The 19399-nt window shown below is 41.3% G+C and overlaps 1 protein-coding gene across 1 annotated transcript; it reads right to left on the minus strand.

Annotated features, from left to right (window-relative positions):
- Positions 1 to 289: 289 nt before the first annotated feature.
- Positions 290 to 13423, minus strand: LOC121531875 (nuclear transport factor 2). The gene is made up of 5 exons (XM_041837400.2): positions 13343 to 13423; positions 11212 to 11333; positions 6156 to 6227; positions 5905 to 6003; positions 290 to 1229 (listed from the first exon to the last, which is right to left on the minus strand). Exons 2-5 carry the CDS (start codon positions 11308 to 11310, stop codon positions 1116 to 1118), a joined length of 384 nt encoding a protein of 127 aa, XP_041693334.1. The 5' UTR covers positions 11311 to 11333; positions 13343 to 13423; the 3' UTR covers positions 290 to 1115.
- Positions 13424 to 19399: the final 5976 nt, after the last annotated feature.

Genomic DNA, 19399 nt, shown 5'->3' on the forward strand with positions numbered 1-19399 from the left:
CACTTGTGGATGAATGGGAGGAGACAGGTTAAATAAATAAAAATGTGTTGCCTCGAGACAACGCAATATTAGGAAGGTGTTCTTAATGTTTTGTAAACTCAGTGTATATGTACCAGTATTTTGGCTGCATCTTGCTTGAGAAAATCAGTGACAGAGCAGATCATATAAAACACTGTGCTATAGAACTACTGACTAGAACCTAAATTGTTTTCTATAAAATGCTAAGAACACAATTAAAATAAGGGTGAGGAGGTAGGTGTAGGGAAAGAAAGGCAGAGGAACGATGAGCTCACATCATTAAGAAAAAGTCAACTTTTATTGTGTATCGTGGCTTTAGTATTCATTGTCACAGAGAACAGTGAGCAGGAAATTGAAAACTTGCTGGTCTGAGGGAAGGGTGTGTTATTGACCATATTTTCTATGATTCTTTGGATCGCTAGAGCAACCTGATATGACAATGAATGTTAATTTAAACTTCAAAAAATAAGCGAAATGTAGTTGTATACACTATGGCAAGCTACAACACAAAGGGGAGTAAGAGAAAACAAGAGGATCTAAGAAATGTTGAGTCTGAACTTAAATCTAAAATGGAAGAGAAAACGGTGCAAGTTGGTAAATTTTTTTCTCATTTTCTGGCATCTTCAGATATTCAAGCTCCCCAGCATCATGCAGGTTAGCGTAGGGCAGTGTTTCCCAACTCCAGTCCTCAAGTACACCCAACAGCACACATTTTTGTTGTAGACCCAGACAAAAACACCTAATTCAACTTGTCAAGAGCTTGATGATTAGTTGACAAGTAGAATCAGGTGTGCTTGTCCGGGGTCACAACAAAAATATGTACTGTTGGGGTACTCGATGACTGGGGCTAGGAAACACTGGCGTAGGGAACGAGACTGATGGTTCTGCGAGCGCTCAGCAAAGGAACACATCTCATTTCAGTTGGAGGCATGTAGCCTATGTGCCTGTATGTCTCTGTGATTGACACCTGGAATCCGGTGTAATTTCTCAAACAGGTATGGAAGATACCGAGGGAAGGTTGGGCATTTAGGTGTCACTGCAAGAGGTCCCCCATCCTCAGCCTTCCTTCATATCCCTCCTGCACACCTCTGGTGTCCTTAGCCGAAATTGTGCAGCGCGAGCCGGAACATGTCATTGGTGCATACCCAGGCATCATTAATGTTCTTCAGGATGAAACTCTGATGAAATCCCATGATGGGGTCCTCATCGGCCTGTAACACAAAGACAGAGCTTAGTGAAGTCACAGTTATATTTCTATATGCATCTCTGACAAGGGTTGATTTTGGCTGAGTCGAAGCGACACAAACTGCTTGCACACAACAAACACATTCCTGTTACTCTACTATCCGTTAACTTATCCGGAGTGGCTGCGTTGCTAAATTCTCTGGATGCCTTTTCCCGATAAGCTAAACAACCGAAGCTTCTGCACATGTGTGGGATTCTCTACTTTACGCACAGTCTGTACTCGTTCGGCTGCCCAGAGAACAGGCTACTCTAGCGAATTTCAGTTATGATGGAGAATGGTGCTTGTTAAATAAATGTTAGATCAAAGCTGAATAAATGTTTGCAAGAGCACATAATGTTAGTATTCTACATAACAGAACAGAATATAATAGCATTGTATAACATTACCGTAAGACAAAAAACACCACCTAATTTGTTATGAGATTTCTGGATGATTTTTCTCTCATGCGGCCAACACAGCACGCGCCATAGGCAAAATATGTGTTTTGATTTGTTAACACAATCTGCTAAAAAAAATTGCTCACTGTACATAATTTAAAACAACACTGTACTTTGAAACACTGTACATAATTAAAGAAGATCTATACTGAACAAAAATATAAACGCAACATGTAAAAAGTGTTTCATGAGCTAAAAGAAAGATCCCAGAAATGTTCCATATGTACAAAAAGCTTCTCTCTCTCAAAGCTTGTGCACAAATTTGTTTTGAGGGAGTTTTGAGGGAGTGTGCAATTGGCATGCTGACTGCAGCAATGTCCACCAGAGCTGTTGCCAGAGAATTTTACAGTGCCCTGCCAAAGTATTCATCCCCCTTGGCGTTTTTCCTATTTTGTTGCATTACAACCTGTAATTTAAATTGATTTTTATTTGGATTTCATGTAATGTACATACACAAAATAGTCTAAATTGGTGAAGTGAAATGAAAAAAATAACTTGTTTAAAAAAATTCAAATAAATAAATAACAGAAAAGTGGTGCATGCATATGTATTCACCCCCTTTGCTATGAAGCCCCTAAATAAGATTTGGTGCAACCAATTACCTTCAGAAGTCACATAATTAGTTAAATAAAGTCCACCTGTGTGCAATCTAAGTGTCACATGATCTGTCACATGATCTCAGTATATATACACCTGTTCTGAAAGGCCCCAGAGTCTGCAACACCACTAAGCAAGGGGCACCACCAAGCAAGCGGCACCATGAAGACCAAGAAGCTCTCCAAACAGGTCAGGGACAAAGTTGTGGAGAAGTACAGATCAGGGTTGGGTTATAAAAAAATATCTGACACTTTGAACATCCCACGGAGCACCATTAAATCCATTATTAAAAAATTGAAAGAATATGGCACCACAACAGACCTGCCAAGAGAGGGCCGCCCACCAAAACTCACGGACCAGGCAAGGAGGGCATTAATCAGAGAGGCAACAAAGAGACCAAAGATAACCCTGAAGGAGCTGAAAAGCTCCACAGCGGAGATTGGAGTATCTGTCCATAGGACCACTTTAAGCCATACACTCCACAGAGCTGGGCTTTACGGAAGAGTGGCCAGAAAAAAGCCATTGCTTAAAGAGAAAAATAAGCAAATATTTGGTGTTCGCCAAAAGGCATGTGGGAGACTCCCCAAATATATGGAAGAAGGTACTCTAGTCAGATGAGACTAAAATTGAGCTTTTTGCCATCAAGGAAAACGCTATGTCTGGCACAAACCCAACACCTCTCATCACCCCGAGAACACCATCCCCACAGTGAAGCATGGTGGTGGCAGCATCATGCTGTGGAGATGTTTTTCATCGGCAGGGACTGGGAAACTGGTCAGAATTGAAGGAATGATGGATGGCGCTAAATATAGGGACATTTTTGAGGGAAACCTGTTTCAATCTTCCAGAGATTTGAGACTGGGACGGAGGTTCCCCTTCCAGCAGGACAATGACCCTAAGCATACTGTTAAAGCAACACTCGATTGGTTTAAGGGGAAACATTTAAATATCTTGGAATGGCCTAGTCAAAGCCCAGACCTCAATCCAATTGACAATCTGTGGTATGACTTAAAGATTGCTGTACACCAGCGGAACCCATCCAACTTGAAGGAGCTGGAGCAGTTTTGCCTTGAATAATGGGCAAAAATCCCAGTGGCTAGATGTGCCAAGCTTATAGAGACATACCCCAAGAGACTTGCAGTTGTAATTGCTGCAAAAGGTGGCTCTTCAAAGTATTGACTTTGGAGGGGTGAATAGTTATGCACGCTCAAGTTTTTTTTCACAAAAAAACATATTTTGTGGTAGGCATGTTGTGTAAATCAAATGATATAAACCCCCCCAAAATCTATTTTAATTCCAGGTTGTAAGGCAACAAAATAGGAAAAATGCCAAGGGGGGTAACTACTTTCGCAAGCCACTGTATGTTCATTTCTCTCCCATAAGGCGCCCCCAACGTCGTTTTAGAGAATTTGGCATTACGTCCAACCGGCCTCACAACTGCAGACAACGTGTAACCACACCAGCCCAGGACCTCCACATCTGGCTTCTTCACCTGCGGGATCGTCTGAGACCAGCCACCCGGACAGCTGATGAAACTGTGGGTTTGCACAACCAAATAATTTTTGCACAAACTGTCAGAAACCATCTTAGGGAAGCTTATCTGCATGCTCGTCGTCCTCACCAGGGTCTTGACCTGACGGCAGTTCAGCGTCGTAACCGATTTCAGTGGGCAAATGCTCACCTTCGATGGCCACTGGCACGCATCACCTCATGTTTCAGCATGATAATGCACGGCCCCATGTCGCAAGGATCTGTACACAATTCCTGGAAGCTGAAAATGTCCCAGTTCTTCCATGGCCTGCATTCTCACCAGACATGTCACCCATTAAGCATGTTTGGGATGCTCTGGATTGACGTGTATGACAGCGTGTTCCAGTTCTCGCCAATATCCAGCAACTTCGCACAGCCATTGAAGAGGAGTTGGATAACATTCCACAGGCCACAAGTAACAGCCTGATCAACTCTATGCGAAGGAGATGTGTCACGCTTCATGAGCTAAATAGTGGTCACACCAGATACTGACTGGTTTTCTGATCCACACCCCCCTTTTTTTAAAGGCATCTTGTTGCGTTTATTATTTGTTCAGTGTAAATGCATATTCCCATGAAACTGATTTGAGGTCAAATGGTTGGCATGGACGTTTCACCGTTAAAATTGAAGAATTATCATTCACAATTTACAGTGAGAAATGTGAAGGGAGGGTGAGCACAAAAATGTGTCCGTAAAGTTGAGGTAAAGAAACACATGCGCAGAACGTGATACACTTTTTTTTTCTCTGGGGAGGAGACTTCCAGGGCGAAGGGACGGGGGCGGGACAGGGCGGTTACAGTCAGTCTTGCAGTTAGCCTCAGCCTAACTTATACAATCACAATGCTTGTGACAAACCCCAATTCCTGATCAGGCTATTCCAGTCAAACAGAGCACAAGCAGGTTTGAACAAGCACTAATGGAGATAGAGCCACAGACAAAAAGCATGTCATCCCTTTAGGTGTCAGTGGAGACTAGGCTTACATAACTCCGTAAGGTTTACTGCTCAGTGATCATGATGGCATTGGCTCCTTCAAATGATACGTTAGTGTTCTAAAAAGCTTCTAACAATCAGCAGCTTACAAGTTTAAGGTCCACAGTGAAGATGAGAGCTAGCATATAATGCCATTATTGTGGCTGAGACTAGTTCCGTTAATTGGTCAATACTGAATGATTACCAGTCAAACAAGCCAGCCTTCACTATGATCTAGGTTCAGATTCAACAAACAAACCACATGGTTGTCCCAGTTTATAGGGCATTTCCCCCCCATCATTTGGTGAGTACATTTATTTTTTAAATCCCTGAACACACTGTGGTCTCTCATAATCAAACTCCAGTATGAAGAAATCCCTCTATGGCGTGAGATTAGTAAAAGCCCAACTGAACCATGGTCAGTCAGAACACAGATCCTTACTGACAGTAAGTAGGGAGAAGATGGGGCATAAGACCACAGGCAGGTCAAGGGTTGTGCTGGGCAAGCCTGAAGAACTCATTGGTGCAAACCCAGGCATTGCTGTAATTGTTCAGCAAAAACGTATACTAGAAGCCCAGGACCTGGTCATCATCTGCCTGAGAGACAGACACATAATATACAATAACCCTGACTTCTAAAGTACTTACCTCACACACAAACATACCCTTGTTTTTATAACATAGGAAGGCCTGGTCCATTGCCTCTTCTATGTGCTCAGGCAGATTAATAACAGCATAGCTATGTATATCAATTTAGTGAACAAATGGCTTGAATCTGTGGTGAAGCTGAAAACAGATGTACCTAGCTGTGCTTTTAACAATGCAGTTTGATCAAACAGACAGAACCGAGACTCTTCGTTTATAGCAGGTGGGGATGTCTAGCATGTAAATGATTCAGTTGTTGGTTTAAGAAACTGGCAATATACATTTACATTTTAGTCATTTAGCAGACGCTCTTATCCAGAGCGACTTACAGTTAGTGAGTGCATACATTTTTGTTTTAGTTTTTCATACTGGCCCCCCGTGGGAATCGAACCCACAACCCTGGCGTTGCAAGCGCCATGCTCTACCAACTGAGTTACAGTGATAGAATGAGAAATACTTACTTTTAGTTGTCCTACTACCATACTCATTATGCAGCTGTCAGGGGTGGGCTGGTGGTCTTGTGCTGTTATACTGTGAGCAATTTTTAAGAAGGGGAGAGTCTGAAAATAAGAAACAAGACAGATGTATCAGAGACAAGCACATTCCACCAGGATGTCTCCTGGATATCCTGTTCAATCAGTAAACTCCTGACATACTATTGAGGCATTCCATTTTGTCATGCTCAGGTATAATATTTTATAATAGCACTCACAGAAAGTTTCTCGACAATCGCTGCCTTTCCCTGGAATTGCTGTCCTTCCCACGTAAGGCATGATGCATCAATCTGTTAAAAGGAAAAGCAGAGGATTGAGTTCGTCAGCAGAAGGCACATTGGTGGTATATTTACTGTGGAAGGATGTGAGGTTTGTGCAATTCTCCTTGTATCTAAAAATGTAAATTGTGGGTGATTCTCATGAAATCAGTTTTTACCATGGTAGCAACAAATTGAGTTAGAACACCATAATGCATATGCAACAGTCAACTATCATTCTGAAGACTAAGATACCTTGTTTATGGCACAGTGTCTTATTTTAAATACATTTTACATTTTCACCTGAATTTTGTAAATTTTCACCCAAAATTCTCATTACCGAAATGCTTCTGGATTAAATTCTCATGTCATTTCATAACATTTTATTTGAGAAAAACCTAACTTATCTGAATAAAACACAAAATACAGTGCTGTAGTTTGTCCATAAATGATAAAAATTTTATACCATTTGAAGTTTACATTAAACTTTAATATGTATTACATAAAAACACAGTCTGTGGACATCTTTCTCATTACCGTAACACAGAGTTTCTGTAAAAACTCAAAAATGTTCTTTAATAAAGTTGTATTCACCCATGATACATAATCTAGAGTAGTCAGATGAGCACGAGTTCATTTAATTTCTTCACTTAAATGCCGGAACGAGGATTTTAATCTCAAACACCCCCTTTACAACACTTGACCTTCTCATTACCGAAATGACTAAAAAGCTCAAATTGGGAAAAACTTAAGATAACCATTACCTTACCAACATGAAGACATGAATGGGCTTTAGTGATGTGGTCAGTTGATTGCGGACTCATAATGGCGGTCTCCTTTTACTTGCAAATTGAACTAAGGGCCTCTCATTACTAAAACACACATCTCATTAGCACATAATTTGTAGGTCCGTTTCAGTAATGAGAACCTTAATTTCGGTAATGATAATAAGCTAATTCTAATGTATAGTCAATGGGTGCTCTGTGCTGGTAACTTTTATTATTTACTAGGACCACTGCTTACAGCTATTGTATAGATTTTTTTGTAAAACATAAATTATTTGATTAAGTAGGAGTTAAGAAATATGGGTGTATAAACAATATTTAATTTACTTAAAGCCACAATCTGGAGTTTGTGTTCCAGCAAAGACCAACCCCCCCACTAAAAGGAGGATATCCACCATTTTACCATGTGTACATGTTGTAGCACTTACCTACACTGTTGTTTGATATCTCAAGACAGTTTTTGCTCCATATCCCACATATTTCGATATATGATAGCAGGGGTGAAAGTAGAATTCATTTCTTCCCGGTACGGACCTCCTATATGTGCACTTTTTTATGGGCCTAATCATAGAATTACATATAGGAATTCCCTATCAATTCAATAGGATCTCTGTGGGCGTAGTCGTAAAGATTTGTCATTTAACTTTGAAAATGTATTACCTTTTATTGTGGCATAAACACAACCAGTCATGATGTTTCATCTGTTTGTCAAACAATCACTTCAAAGGGCTCCTTTACTAGGCTACCTGCGCACGTTCATCCACTCGCAACATATTTCCATCCTCCAAACAGTGGTGAATGGAAAGAGGCATCTGTTACACAAAACATAAAAGTGTCATGATATTGACGATTGTCATTAGGCCAGAATTTACGCGTCCACTTCTGTCCACGCACGTCTCTGTGTCGGCCCCTCATCTCTGCCTTGGCATAATTTCAGTGTAACTTTTCATCTAACCACATCGCATTTTGGAGCGTAGGCTATAGGCCTACCACCAGTTTTCATGTCCATTGCCTCTGACATGCAGTAACGATAAAAAGTGGTGTAATAGCCTAGTTTCCTTGACATTTTGTTTTCATTACTGTAATAGGCTCATGTTTTACCGGTACAGCGTACCCCCACTATTTATTTTGCTGGGACGCCGTACCGCCTTACTTTCTCCCCTGCTTTACAGGCCTATCATGTTATTCCATTTGTCCATAGGATGCCATTCAATTTAGAAATAACTTAGAACCACACATTCCACGTCCTAATATACCAAAATTACCTGTAAAGACATTGGAGAAATTACCTTTTCTAAATAAAATAAAAAACATTTTTATGCTTAAGTACACTTTTGACAAGACATGCACGTAATTTCAGTACTTATACTTATGCTACAATATGGGGTATTTTAGTCAATTGCATTAAGATCAGTGATTTTAGTATTATGCAAGTCATTTGGGCTTAACAAATGACACAGTTTGATGATGTATTGGGTTACTGATTCTCTATTAGAGCTCAGTATAGTTTTTCAATGGCAAACTATGCAACAGTCATTACCGAAACATGCATTCTCATCTCTGAAACCTGCTTATCATTACCATAACGCACCAATATTTAGGAAATAGATTTTTAAAAACACATACTTTAGTAATTTTGGCTTAATCTGAGTGTGCCTTTTGTTCTTTATCCAAATATGTGTACATAAAAATAACATGTATACACAAGCAATTATGACAAAAAACTATATTCAGAAAAGGTTGTTGCAGGAATGAGAAATTACAAAATAATTGTTTATAATTTAATTTTAAATAAACTAGTTCAGTGTTATGTTTAACACTGGCCTTTTCATTAGGAGAGCAATGTGAAAAAAAAAAGACTTGTTCAACACTTTTTTGGCCTACGGAAACTATATTTTGCATTGGTAATTGTGGAATTTGTGGTAAAATCAGAGGTGAAAGTAAAGCAGTACGGTCCAGTACGGCATCCCGGCAAAAGAAATACTGGGGGTACCGGTAAAACATGAGTTTATCACAATAATATATCTATTTTTTATTATAAAAAAATAGGCTATTACACCACTATTTATCATTACCGCATGTCAGAGGCAGGAAACATTTGCGAATGAAAACGGGTGGTATAGCCTACGCTCCAAATGTGATGTGGTTTGACGAGAACACTGACATTTTGCCAAGGCAGAGATGAGTGGCCTATACCGAGACGAGCGTGGACGCATCAATTCTGGACTAATGACAATCGGCAAATATCATTACACTTTTTTTTTACATTTACTTTTTGGATTTTAATTTTGGGTTACAAAAAATGACTAAATCACCAAGAATTCAGCTAAAAATAAGTTTAATTTAGGAAGTCTATTCGCAAGTATTGTGTCGTGATCGTGTCTCAACGTAATCAAGGTATGAAATTATTCTACTTGAAAATAACAATCTCTTTTTGGGCTTACTTGTAGTAAATTTGTAGTATACAAATTATAATTATTTTCCTACAAATGTGTGAATGGACTTAAACGGGTGGTATAGCCTACATTCCAAAATGCGATGTGGTTTGACGAGAACACTGACATTTTGCCAAGGCAGAGACGAGTGGCTGACTAAGAGGTGAGCATGGACAGCAGTGGACACATCAATTCTGGCCTAATGACAATCGCCAATGTCATTAAACTTTTTGGTGTTTTGTGTAACAGATGTCTCTTTCCATTCACCACTGTTTGGAGGCTGGAAATACATTGCGAGTGGATGAACGTGCGCAGGTAGCTTAGTAAAGGAGCCCTTTGAAGTGATTGTTTGATAATCAGATGAAAACATCATGACTGGTTGTGTTTATGCCACAATAAAAGGTCATACAATTTAAAAGTTAAATGACAAATATTTACGACTAGGCCCACAGAGATCCTATTGAATTAGTAGGGATTCTATATGTACGTTGCTAAAGTTAGCTAGCTTGGTTAAAATTGTGGTACTGCGGTCCCATACCTGGAATAAATAAAATCTACTTTCACCCATGGGTAAAATGCATAATATCTGATCAAATACATAACAATATTTATGAAATAGATAACTACAGATCCTAATCTTAGTGATTCAAGAAGAATTATGGAGAAAAATGGTTTATTTTGTGTCACGTTTTTTTTGTTAAGTGCCAGTTTCATGAGAATCACCCTGCTACCAATAGGGGGCACACAAACAACACATTTTATCAAGAATGCTCACTAAGCAGAATGTAAAGACTTGCTTGTTCTCAAGATTGATAAATGGACATTACAATTATTTGAACAGCTTAAAATATGTTACTATATGCTGTCTATTACACATCTTATTGAAATATATTATGCTTTAGCTTGTAAGTGTCCAAGTAGTATGCATATTTGCATGTCCTCCACAGTCTAACTTGATGCTTCAGACCCTGTTTCTTTGGCCCAAAAAGTTCCTCAGATGAATGCTTGTCAAAACTTGTTTGATCTAGCATCAGTCTCTGAAAGACATAAACCAAGTAAAGGTTTGAACAGTTACATTGAAATAAGGCAAGACTATGGTACATGTATTGATTCAACAATCTTTACTTTGGTTAGTGATTTGGATAGAATTATCAGGGAGCATTCGCTCACAAGACTGGAGATATGATGCACTACTTTTCTATTTGAAAAACAAATGAACATTACATTAACAAATATTTAATTCATTGTTGAAAATCATTACTGAATGAGTTATTACAGATGCAGAAGAGGTGGATAGACAGTTGAAGGTGGAATAATGGGGCATTCATGTGCTCGTAGGAACTGGGAAACTGGGATGTCGTAAGTCCGACATGATTGTGTTCTAGTGCTGTTAAAGTCGGACCAATTCTTCAACCAACAAGATTTTAGCTAGCTTGACAAGGTAGCTAACGTTGCTAATAATAAAGTTAGCTAGCTTGGTTAACATTGACAATATGGTCAAACTAGCTACATTATCCACATTGATACGTTTGTAATGGTCAAAAATGGATTTGTTGTCATCTTTTGGTTGAAAGGTGAAATGTCACAACTTGGGTAACAACATTTTCTCAGTCTCCCACTTGTAATGCCCACTTGGGAGGGTCGTTCAAGTGAAACTTCCCATTCCGAACTCCAGACTTCTGATAACTCCGACAGCACGTGAACGGCCCATAAATGCAAGGAGGTGACAACAGGACACACAGGACAGAGTAACTATGATTCATATTCATTGATACAGATTCACATTCTGAGACTCACATATATTGCTCCAAGCTGGGTCCTGTCAGTGTCAAAGAGCTGGTAGTAATGTTGCACAAAGCTGGATCCTATCTGTTCCCAAATCGGCTTTTCCCCCATTCTGAATCACCTGGCAACAAGCACTAGTGGAAGAGACAATCTTATGAGTATAGATGATCCTACGATATAAACTCAACTCAAGAAATCTGGTCAAGAAAGACCAGGTAGAGCAGGGGTTGGCAACAGGTGCCTGCAAGTGATTTAAAAGTGTATTTATTTTATTTGAAAGAGACTAAAATCACCAGGAATTCAGCTAAAAATGAGTTTAATTTAGGAAGTCTATTCCCAAGTATCCCCATTGTCTTTCAATGTAGTCAAGGTATGAAATTATTATTTTCAAATACAATCTATTTTTAGGCTTAGTTGTGGTCAATTTGCAGTATACAAATTATTATAATTATTTCCCCCCCGACCATTCGCTCTCCTGACAAAAAATCAGCCAGCGGCTGGATCTAGTTGCCTACCCCTCAGGTAGAGCATGTAGGGTTTGTACATACTGTAGGAGGGAAAAAATTAAGAGTGCACATACAACTGTCCCATATCTGCCCTACCCTGCAGACATTTACGTCATTTAGCAGACGCTCTTATCCAGAGCGACTTACAGTAGTGAGTACATACATTTTCATATTTGTTTGTACTGGTCCCCCGTGGGAATCGAACCCATAACCCTGGCGTTGCAAGTGCCATGCTCTACCAACTGAGCCACACAGGACGCAGGTTATGCAAAGAACGTATGTAGGAAATACCTTTTGGAATTCAGTGCTTCAACAATACATTCACAGCACCAAGAACACTGTACATGCGCTCCTAAAGAAAAATAGTGTATTCTTTGGGTATTTATCAGAAAACAGACAGCTGATAAGAGTATGCTTCATTGGCAGACCAAGCAAACTATGCACACTGTACTTTTGAAAAACGTATCAAATACTGTACCATCAAGGGCACTTGTTTAGCTACAGTTACACCCAGATGATGGCGTTCTTACCTATCCTGACCATACTAGTTAACGTTAGCTGGTCTTGTTTTGATAAGTGGGACATCAATGACACAGCGCGTGTCATGTGCCTCCCCCCACGCACGATAACTTTATACGAGGCTTGCATACCAAAGTTATTCACATTAACCTAGCAAATACTAATTTATAAATCATGCTTCTCGGACTATAATTACAAAATGTTATATCCAATCGTTTGACATTTCAAAGATAAATGAACTAGCTCAGTTAGTTACCGAGTTATACCAACTAACTACTAGTAGCTAACTTTTCCTGTGATACTAGTCAGCTGAATTCTAAATGGACAGCTAGCTACTTCACACAGTCCGCTTAATACGTGAGTTGAGTGAGAATATCATGATGAGCAATGTTGTCGGACTCTTTTGGCTGAACTCGCCAACCAACCTGTCTAACTCACGGGTTATAGTTACCCTGCTAAACTCAACGATTTACGATGGAGTTGAGCGGCGACTACTGCGGGCAGACTGGAGCTCCAACGTCACATACAACTATTGATTTCAGCACCCAAATAGCCCGTAATTACACAGAACAATGTGGTGTGTAATTGCGGGCTATTCTTTGGGTGCTGAAATAAGTAGTTTTTGATTTAAACGTCATTGAATGTGACGTTGGAGCGCGAGTTCGCGCACACTAGTCAACGATTTACGACTGAGTTGAGCGGCGACTTTAATAGACTAGGGTCATAGTTAGCTAGCTAGCATAGGCAAGGCTAATAGCAAAGATCAAACGTTGGTTGATTGTCTGGCTAGCTAGATGTCCTGTATTGCTTAGCTAATAAAATATAATCACGGGTCTAGCAAATAAAAACAGTGAAGCTAGATATACAAATTGAATGGCACGTGGTTTCGGCTGCTAAAAATACCGTACTCTACCCTGGCTACATTTTAAAGCCTTTATTTAGACTGGGCCCAGACAGAACATAGGCGTGTCCTAGTTAGCACTTTTGGCGAGCCAGCGCCTGTCAAATAAAGGTATATCAACTAATTCAGTCTGAAACATAATACGATACTGTAATTGCCAGAAGACAAAAACATTTTCATTCAATATATCAGGATTCGCTTTAGACAAACAACTTACCACGAACTCAAAACCGTGCCCCGGCTCCCAGTTATTCTTCTTCTTCTTCTTCTTCTTCAGTGGGGTTTATCGGCGGTTGGCATTCAACGTTATGGTGCATTACCGCCACCTACCGTACTGGAGTGTGGGCCAGAGACGGGGATAAACGAAATCCTACCTGCCAACCCAGTTTCTCTTAAAAAAGACAACAAAATATGTGATACTATATCTAATGACGTTCTACTCAATATACTCTTTAAACTAATTTCCTGTATCCCCTTCTCCCTCATAATTAATCTCATCCTCTCTCTTTCCCTCTGATACTGCCCACATTTTTATTTATTTCTTTTTATTTCACCTTTATTTAACCAGGTAAGCCAGTTGAGAACAAGTTCTAATTTACAACTGCGACCTGGCCAAGATAAAGAAAAGCAGTGCAATAAAAACAACAACACAGAGTTACATATGGGGTAAAACAAAACATAAAGTCAAAAATACAACAGAAAATATATATACAGTGTGTGCAAATGTAGCAAGTTATGAAGGTGAGGCAATAAATAGGCCATAGTGCAAAATAATTACAATTAGTATTAACACTGGAATGATAGATGTGCAAGAGATGATGTGCAAATAGAGATACTGGGGTGCAAATGAGCAAAATAAATAACAATATGGGGATGAGGTAGTTGGGTGGGCTAATTTCAGATAGGCTGTGTACAGGTGCAGTGATCGGTAAGGTGCTCTGACAACTGATGCTTAAAGTTAGTGAGGGAGATAAGAGTCTCCAGCTTCAGAGATTTTTGCAATTCGTTCCAGTCATTGGCAGCAGAGAACTGGAAGGAATGGCGGCCAAAGGAGGTGTTGGCTTTGGGGATGACCAGAGAGATATACCTGCTGGAGCGCATACTACGGGTGGGTGTTGCTATGGTGACCAATGAGCTAAAATAAGGCAGAGATTTGCCTAGCAGTGATTTATAGATGGCCTGGAGCCAGTGGGTTTGGCGACGAATATGTAGTGAGGACCAGCCAACAAGAGTGTACAGGTTACAGTGGTGGGTAGTATATGGGGCTTTGGTGACAAAACGGACGGCACTGTGATAGACTACATCCAATTTGCTGAGTAGAGTGTTGGAGGCTATTTTGTAAATGACATCGCCGAAGTCAAGGATCGGTAGGATAGTCAGTTTTACGAGGGCATGTTTGGCAGCATGAGTGAAGGAGGCTTTGTTGCGAAATAGGAAGCCGATTCTAGATTTAACTTTGGATTGGAGATGCTTAATGTGAGTCTGGAAGGAGAGTTTACAGTCTAACCAGACACCTAGGTATTTGTAGTTGTCCACATACTCTAGGTCAGACCCGTCGAGAGTAGTGATTCTAGTCGGGTGGGCGGGTGCCAGCAGCGTTCGATTGAAGAGCATGCATTTAGTTTTCCTAGTGTATAAGCGCAGTTGGAGGCTACTGAAGGAGTGTTGTATGTACATGCTCCACAGTCTCGATTTCCTGACAATAATCAAATTTTCCTGATGGATGCTTTCCTATCACGCTTAGTGTCTTATTCAACTGGCTGTGTCCCACCCTTAATCTTGTAAATATAGCTTCCTCTCTTCTGTCCCTTCCTGCCATCCTCCCCTCCCCGAGTTTCCTCTGTACTTGAAATAAATGCCTTCCCTTAATATTTATATTCCACTGCTCCTGCCATCTCTGCACCATCACTGTATATATCAGTCTTTTTGCCTCTGCCTTGCTCATTGACACTTCAACATCAACATCCCCACTACTAAGTGCTTGTTTAGCCTGTTCATCTACTGCCTCGTTCCCCTCCACCCCCACATGGGCTGGAACCCAAGTAAATCTTATCTGAATACCCATCTGTTTAATCCTACCATGGGTTTGTAGCACCTCATAAAGCAGGTCTTGTCTGCTACGTGAGCTAAAGGACTGGAGACTCATTAACACTGCGCATGAGTCAGAGCAAATAACTACTCTGTCTGGCTTAGCTTCCTCCACCCACTGCAAGGCCAACAGTATGGCCATCAGCTCTGCCATATATACAGCCAGATGATCTGTAATACGTTTCCTGACTTCCACCCCACATAACTGCACTACAAATGCTGACCCAGTACGTCCTGTCCTTGGATCTTTAGAACCATCTGTGTAAATGGCCACAAAATCCTGATACACAGTTTCCAGACGTCTCTTAAAGAAATCAGCTGGATCAACACCCTCCCTATCTTTCTGTAGTCTCTCCAACACTTCTAGATCAACTACTGGAGGCGGGAGTAGCCATGGTGGATTTACAGGAATAACTACCGTTAGACTAAACTCCCTTCCATACAGCCCCATCTCCTTCGCCTGGGTATTACCCATCCACCCAAAGCTTGTGTTCTGTCTTCGCTCATGTTCCCAGCATGCCTGTAAAATCCCTTTCGCAGGATGAGACACCCCATGTCCCTGTAGGTTGACCCAATAATTCATTGCCAGCTGCTGTCTCCTAATCTGCAATGGCATATCCCCCATCTCCACCTGTAATGCAGCCACTGGGGACGTTCGAAACGCCCCACTACATATTCTGAGTCCTTGCCCCTGTATGACATCTAGCCTTTCCAGTGAGGTCCAGGCTGCCGAACCATATGCTATACTGCCATAGTCTATTACAGATCGGATCAATGCAACATACATGGTCTTCAATGAGGAACGCCCAGCCCCCCACTCCTTCCTCGTCAGACAGCGCATCACATTTAGCACCTTCTTACATTTTCCCACCACTCTCTCAATGTGTTCTGCCCAGGTCAGTCTAGTATCAAAGTATACCCCAAGGAACCTGAAGGCCCCCACCCTCTCCAGGTTTCTCCCATATAACCTCAAGCATACCTCATCTCCCACCTTCCTCCTAGTAAAGAACACTGTTTGAGTTTTCTCTACAGAGAACCTGAAGCCCCACATTAGTGCCCACCGCTCTACCTCATCAATTGCTTCCTGCACCTTCCTGACTATGTATGGCACATTTCTTCCCCTCTTCCATAAAGCACCATCATCTGCAAATAACGACCTCCCTATATCCGGCTGTACCTGAGAGTAAACATCATTGATCATGATTGAGAACAACAGAGAACTAATCACGCTCCCCTGCAGTGTACCATTATCTACCAAGTAGCTGGCTGATAAAGACTTCCCCACCCTCACCTGGATAGTCCTTCCAAACAGGAAATACTTTATCCAGTTGTATATTCTTCCTCCTACCCCCATAATATCTAGCTTGATTAACAACCCCTCCTTCCACATCATATCATATGCCTTCTCCACATAAAAAAAGACAGCTACAACAGTCTCCTTGTTCACCTGAGCCTTCCTAACCTCTGCTTCTAAGCAGAGCATTGGATCCATTTTTATTTTTTATTTAACCTTTATTTAACCAGGTAAGCCAGTTGAGAACAAGTTCTCATTTACAACTGCGACCTGGCCAAGATAAAGCAAAGCAGTGCGATAAAAACAACAACACAGAGTTACATATGGGGTAAAACAAAACATAAAGTCAAAAATACAACAGAAAATATATATACAGTGTGTGCAAATGTAGCAAGTTATGGAGGTAAGGCAATAAATAGGCCATAGTGCAAAATAATTACAATTAGTATTAACACTGGAATGATAGATGTGCAAGAGATGATGTGCAAATAGAGATACTGGGGTGCAAATGAGCAAAATAAATAACAATATGTGGATGAGGTAGTTGAGTGGGCTAATTTCAGAAGGGCTGTGTACAGGTGCAGTGATCGGTAAGGTGCTCTGACAACTGATGCTTAAAGTTAGTGAGGGAGATAAGAGTCTCCAGCTTCAGAGATTTTTGCAGTTCGTTCCAGTCATTGGCAGCAGAGAACTGGAAGGAATGGCGGCCAAAGGAGGTGTTGACTTTGGGGATGACCAGTGAGATATACCTGCTGGAGCGCATACTACGGGTGGGTGTTGCTATGGTGACCAATGAGCTAAAATAAGGCAGATATTTGCCTAGCAGTGATTTATAGATGGCCTGGAGCCAGTGGGTTTGGCGACGAATATGTAGTGAGGACCAGCCAACAAGAGTGTACAGGTCACAGTGGTGGGTAGTATATGGGGCTTTGGTGACAAAACGGATGGCACTGTGATAGACTACATCCAATTTGCTGAGTAGAGTGTTGGAGGCTATTTTGTAAATGACATCGCCGAAGTCAAGGATCGGTAGGATAGTCAGTTTTACGAGGGCATGTTTGGCAGCATGAGTGAAGGAGGCTTTGTTGCGAAATAGGAAGCCAATTCTAGATTTAACTTTGGATTGGAGATGCTTAATGTGAGTCTGGAAGGAGAGTTTACAGTCTAACCAGACACCTAGGTATTTGTAGTTGTCCACATACTCTAGGTCTGACCCGTCGAGAGTAGTGATTCTAGTCGGGTGGGCGGGTGCCAGTAGCGTTCGATCATCACTAAGATGGGCCAACATAACATAGCACACCTCATCTTTCCCAGGTGAAGTTAACCCTCCCTTACCTATTGCTCTTTTCACCTCTGCCCTGGTAAATGGTGCACTCAACGCATCATTTACATCCTCCCTCCTTTCCAGCACTCCAGGATGCTCCTCTCTCATGTTCTCTCTCCCCCTCTGCCCCTCCCCTGACAGATTTGCGGAGCTATGCACTTGGACAAATGCTTTGGCCATCATCTCCGCTTTCTCCTCATCTGTTACTGCCACATCCTCCCCACTCGTCAATACTGGATAATCCCACTCCCTTCTGATCCCACTCATCCTCTTAATCATTCCCCACACTTCTCCCACAGGTGTCGCCCTTCCAATGGTGTCACACAACCGATGCCAACATGACCTCTTTGCCTGACAGATAGTTCTCCTCACCATGGCCTGGGCCTGCTTATATTGAATCAGATGTTGGAAATTATGCGTCCTTTTCAGTACTCTAAATGCCCTGTTCCTAATCCTCACCATTGCCCCACATTCCTCCATCCACCATGGAACTGCTTTCCTCCTCCTCCTCCCTGAACTCTTAGGTATAGCCTCAGTAGCTGCCCCCACTAACGCTGTTCTCACCCAGTTATTCATACTATCTACAGTGGGGGAAAAAAGTATTTAGTCAGCCACCAATTGTCCAAGTTCTCCCACTTAAAAAGATGAGAGAGGCCTGTAATTTTCATCATAGGTACACGTCAACTATGACAGACAAAATGAGAAAAAATTTTCCAGAAAATCACATTGTAGGATTTTTAATGAATTTATTTGCAAATTATGGTGGAAAATAAGTATTTGGTCAATAACAAAAGTTTCTCAATACTTTGTTATATACCCTTTGTTGGCAATGACACAGGTCAAACGTTTTCTGTAAGTCTTCACAAGGTTTTCACACACTGTTGCTGTTATTTTGGCCCATTCCTCCATGCAGATCTCCTCTAGAGCAGTGATGTTTTGGGGCTGTCGCTGGGCAACACAGACTTTCAACTCCCCTCCAAAGATTTTCTATGGGGTTGAGATCTGGAGACTGGCTAGGCCACTCCAGGACCTTGAAATGCTTCTTACGAAGCCACTCCTACGTTGCCCGGGCGGTGTGTTTGGGATCATTGTCATGCTGAAAGACCCAGCCACGATTCATCTTCAATGCCCTTGCTGATGGAAGGAGGTTTACACTCAAAATCTCACGATACATGGCCCCATTCATTTTTTCCTTTACACGGATCAGTCGTCCTGGTCCCTTTGCAGAAAAACAGCCCCAAAGCATGATGTTTCCACATCCATGCTTCACAGTAGGTATGGTGTTCTTTGGATGCAACTCAGCATTCTTTGTCCTCCAAACATGACGAGTTGAGTTTTTACCAAAAAGTTCTATTTTGGTTTCATCTGACCATATGACATTCTCCCAATCCTCTTCTGGATCATCCAAATGCACTCTAGCAAACTTCAGACGGGCCTGGACATGTACTGGCTTAAACAGGGGGACACGTCTGGCACTGCAGGATTTGAGTCCCTGGCGGCGTAGTGTGTTACTGATGGTAGGCTTTGTTACTTTGGTCCCAGCTCTCTGCAGGTCATTCACTAGGTCC

This window comes from Coregonus clupeaformis, chromosome 19 (assembly GCF_020615455.1).
Source record: "Coregonus clupeaformis isolate EN_2021a chromosome 19, ASM2061545v1, whole genome shotgun sequence".
In the NCBI taxonomy this organism is placed as follows: Eukaryota; Metazoa; Chordata; class Actinopteri; order Salmoniformes; family Salmonidae; genus Coregonus; species Coregonus clupeaformis.

What these genes read in the sequence shown, in the direction of transcription:
- LOC121531875 (XM_041837400.2), bottom strand. Translation starts at nt 11,310, where the DNA reads ATGGGGGAAAAGCCGATTTGGGAACAGATAGGATCCAGCTTTGTGCAA. An exon ending in CCCAGCTTGGAGCAATATAT is followed by an intron (nt 6,228 to 11,211) that starts GTGAGTCTCAGA and finishes TCCTTTTAACAG; the next exon opens with ATTGATGCATCATGCCTTAC. An exon ending in CGATTGTCGAGAAACTTTCT is followed by an intron (nt 6,004 to 6,155) that starts GTGAGTGCTATT and finishes TCTTATTTTCAG; the next exon opens with ACTCTCCCCTTCTTAAAAAT.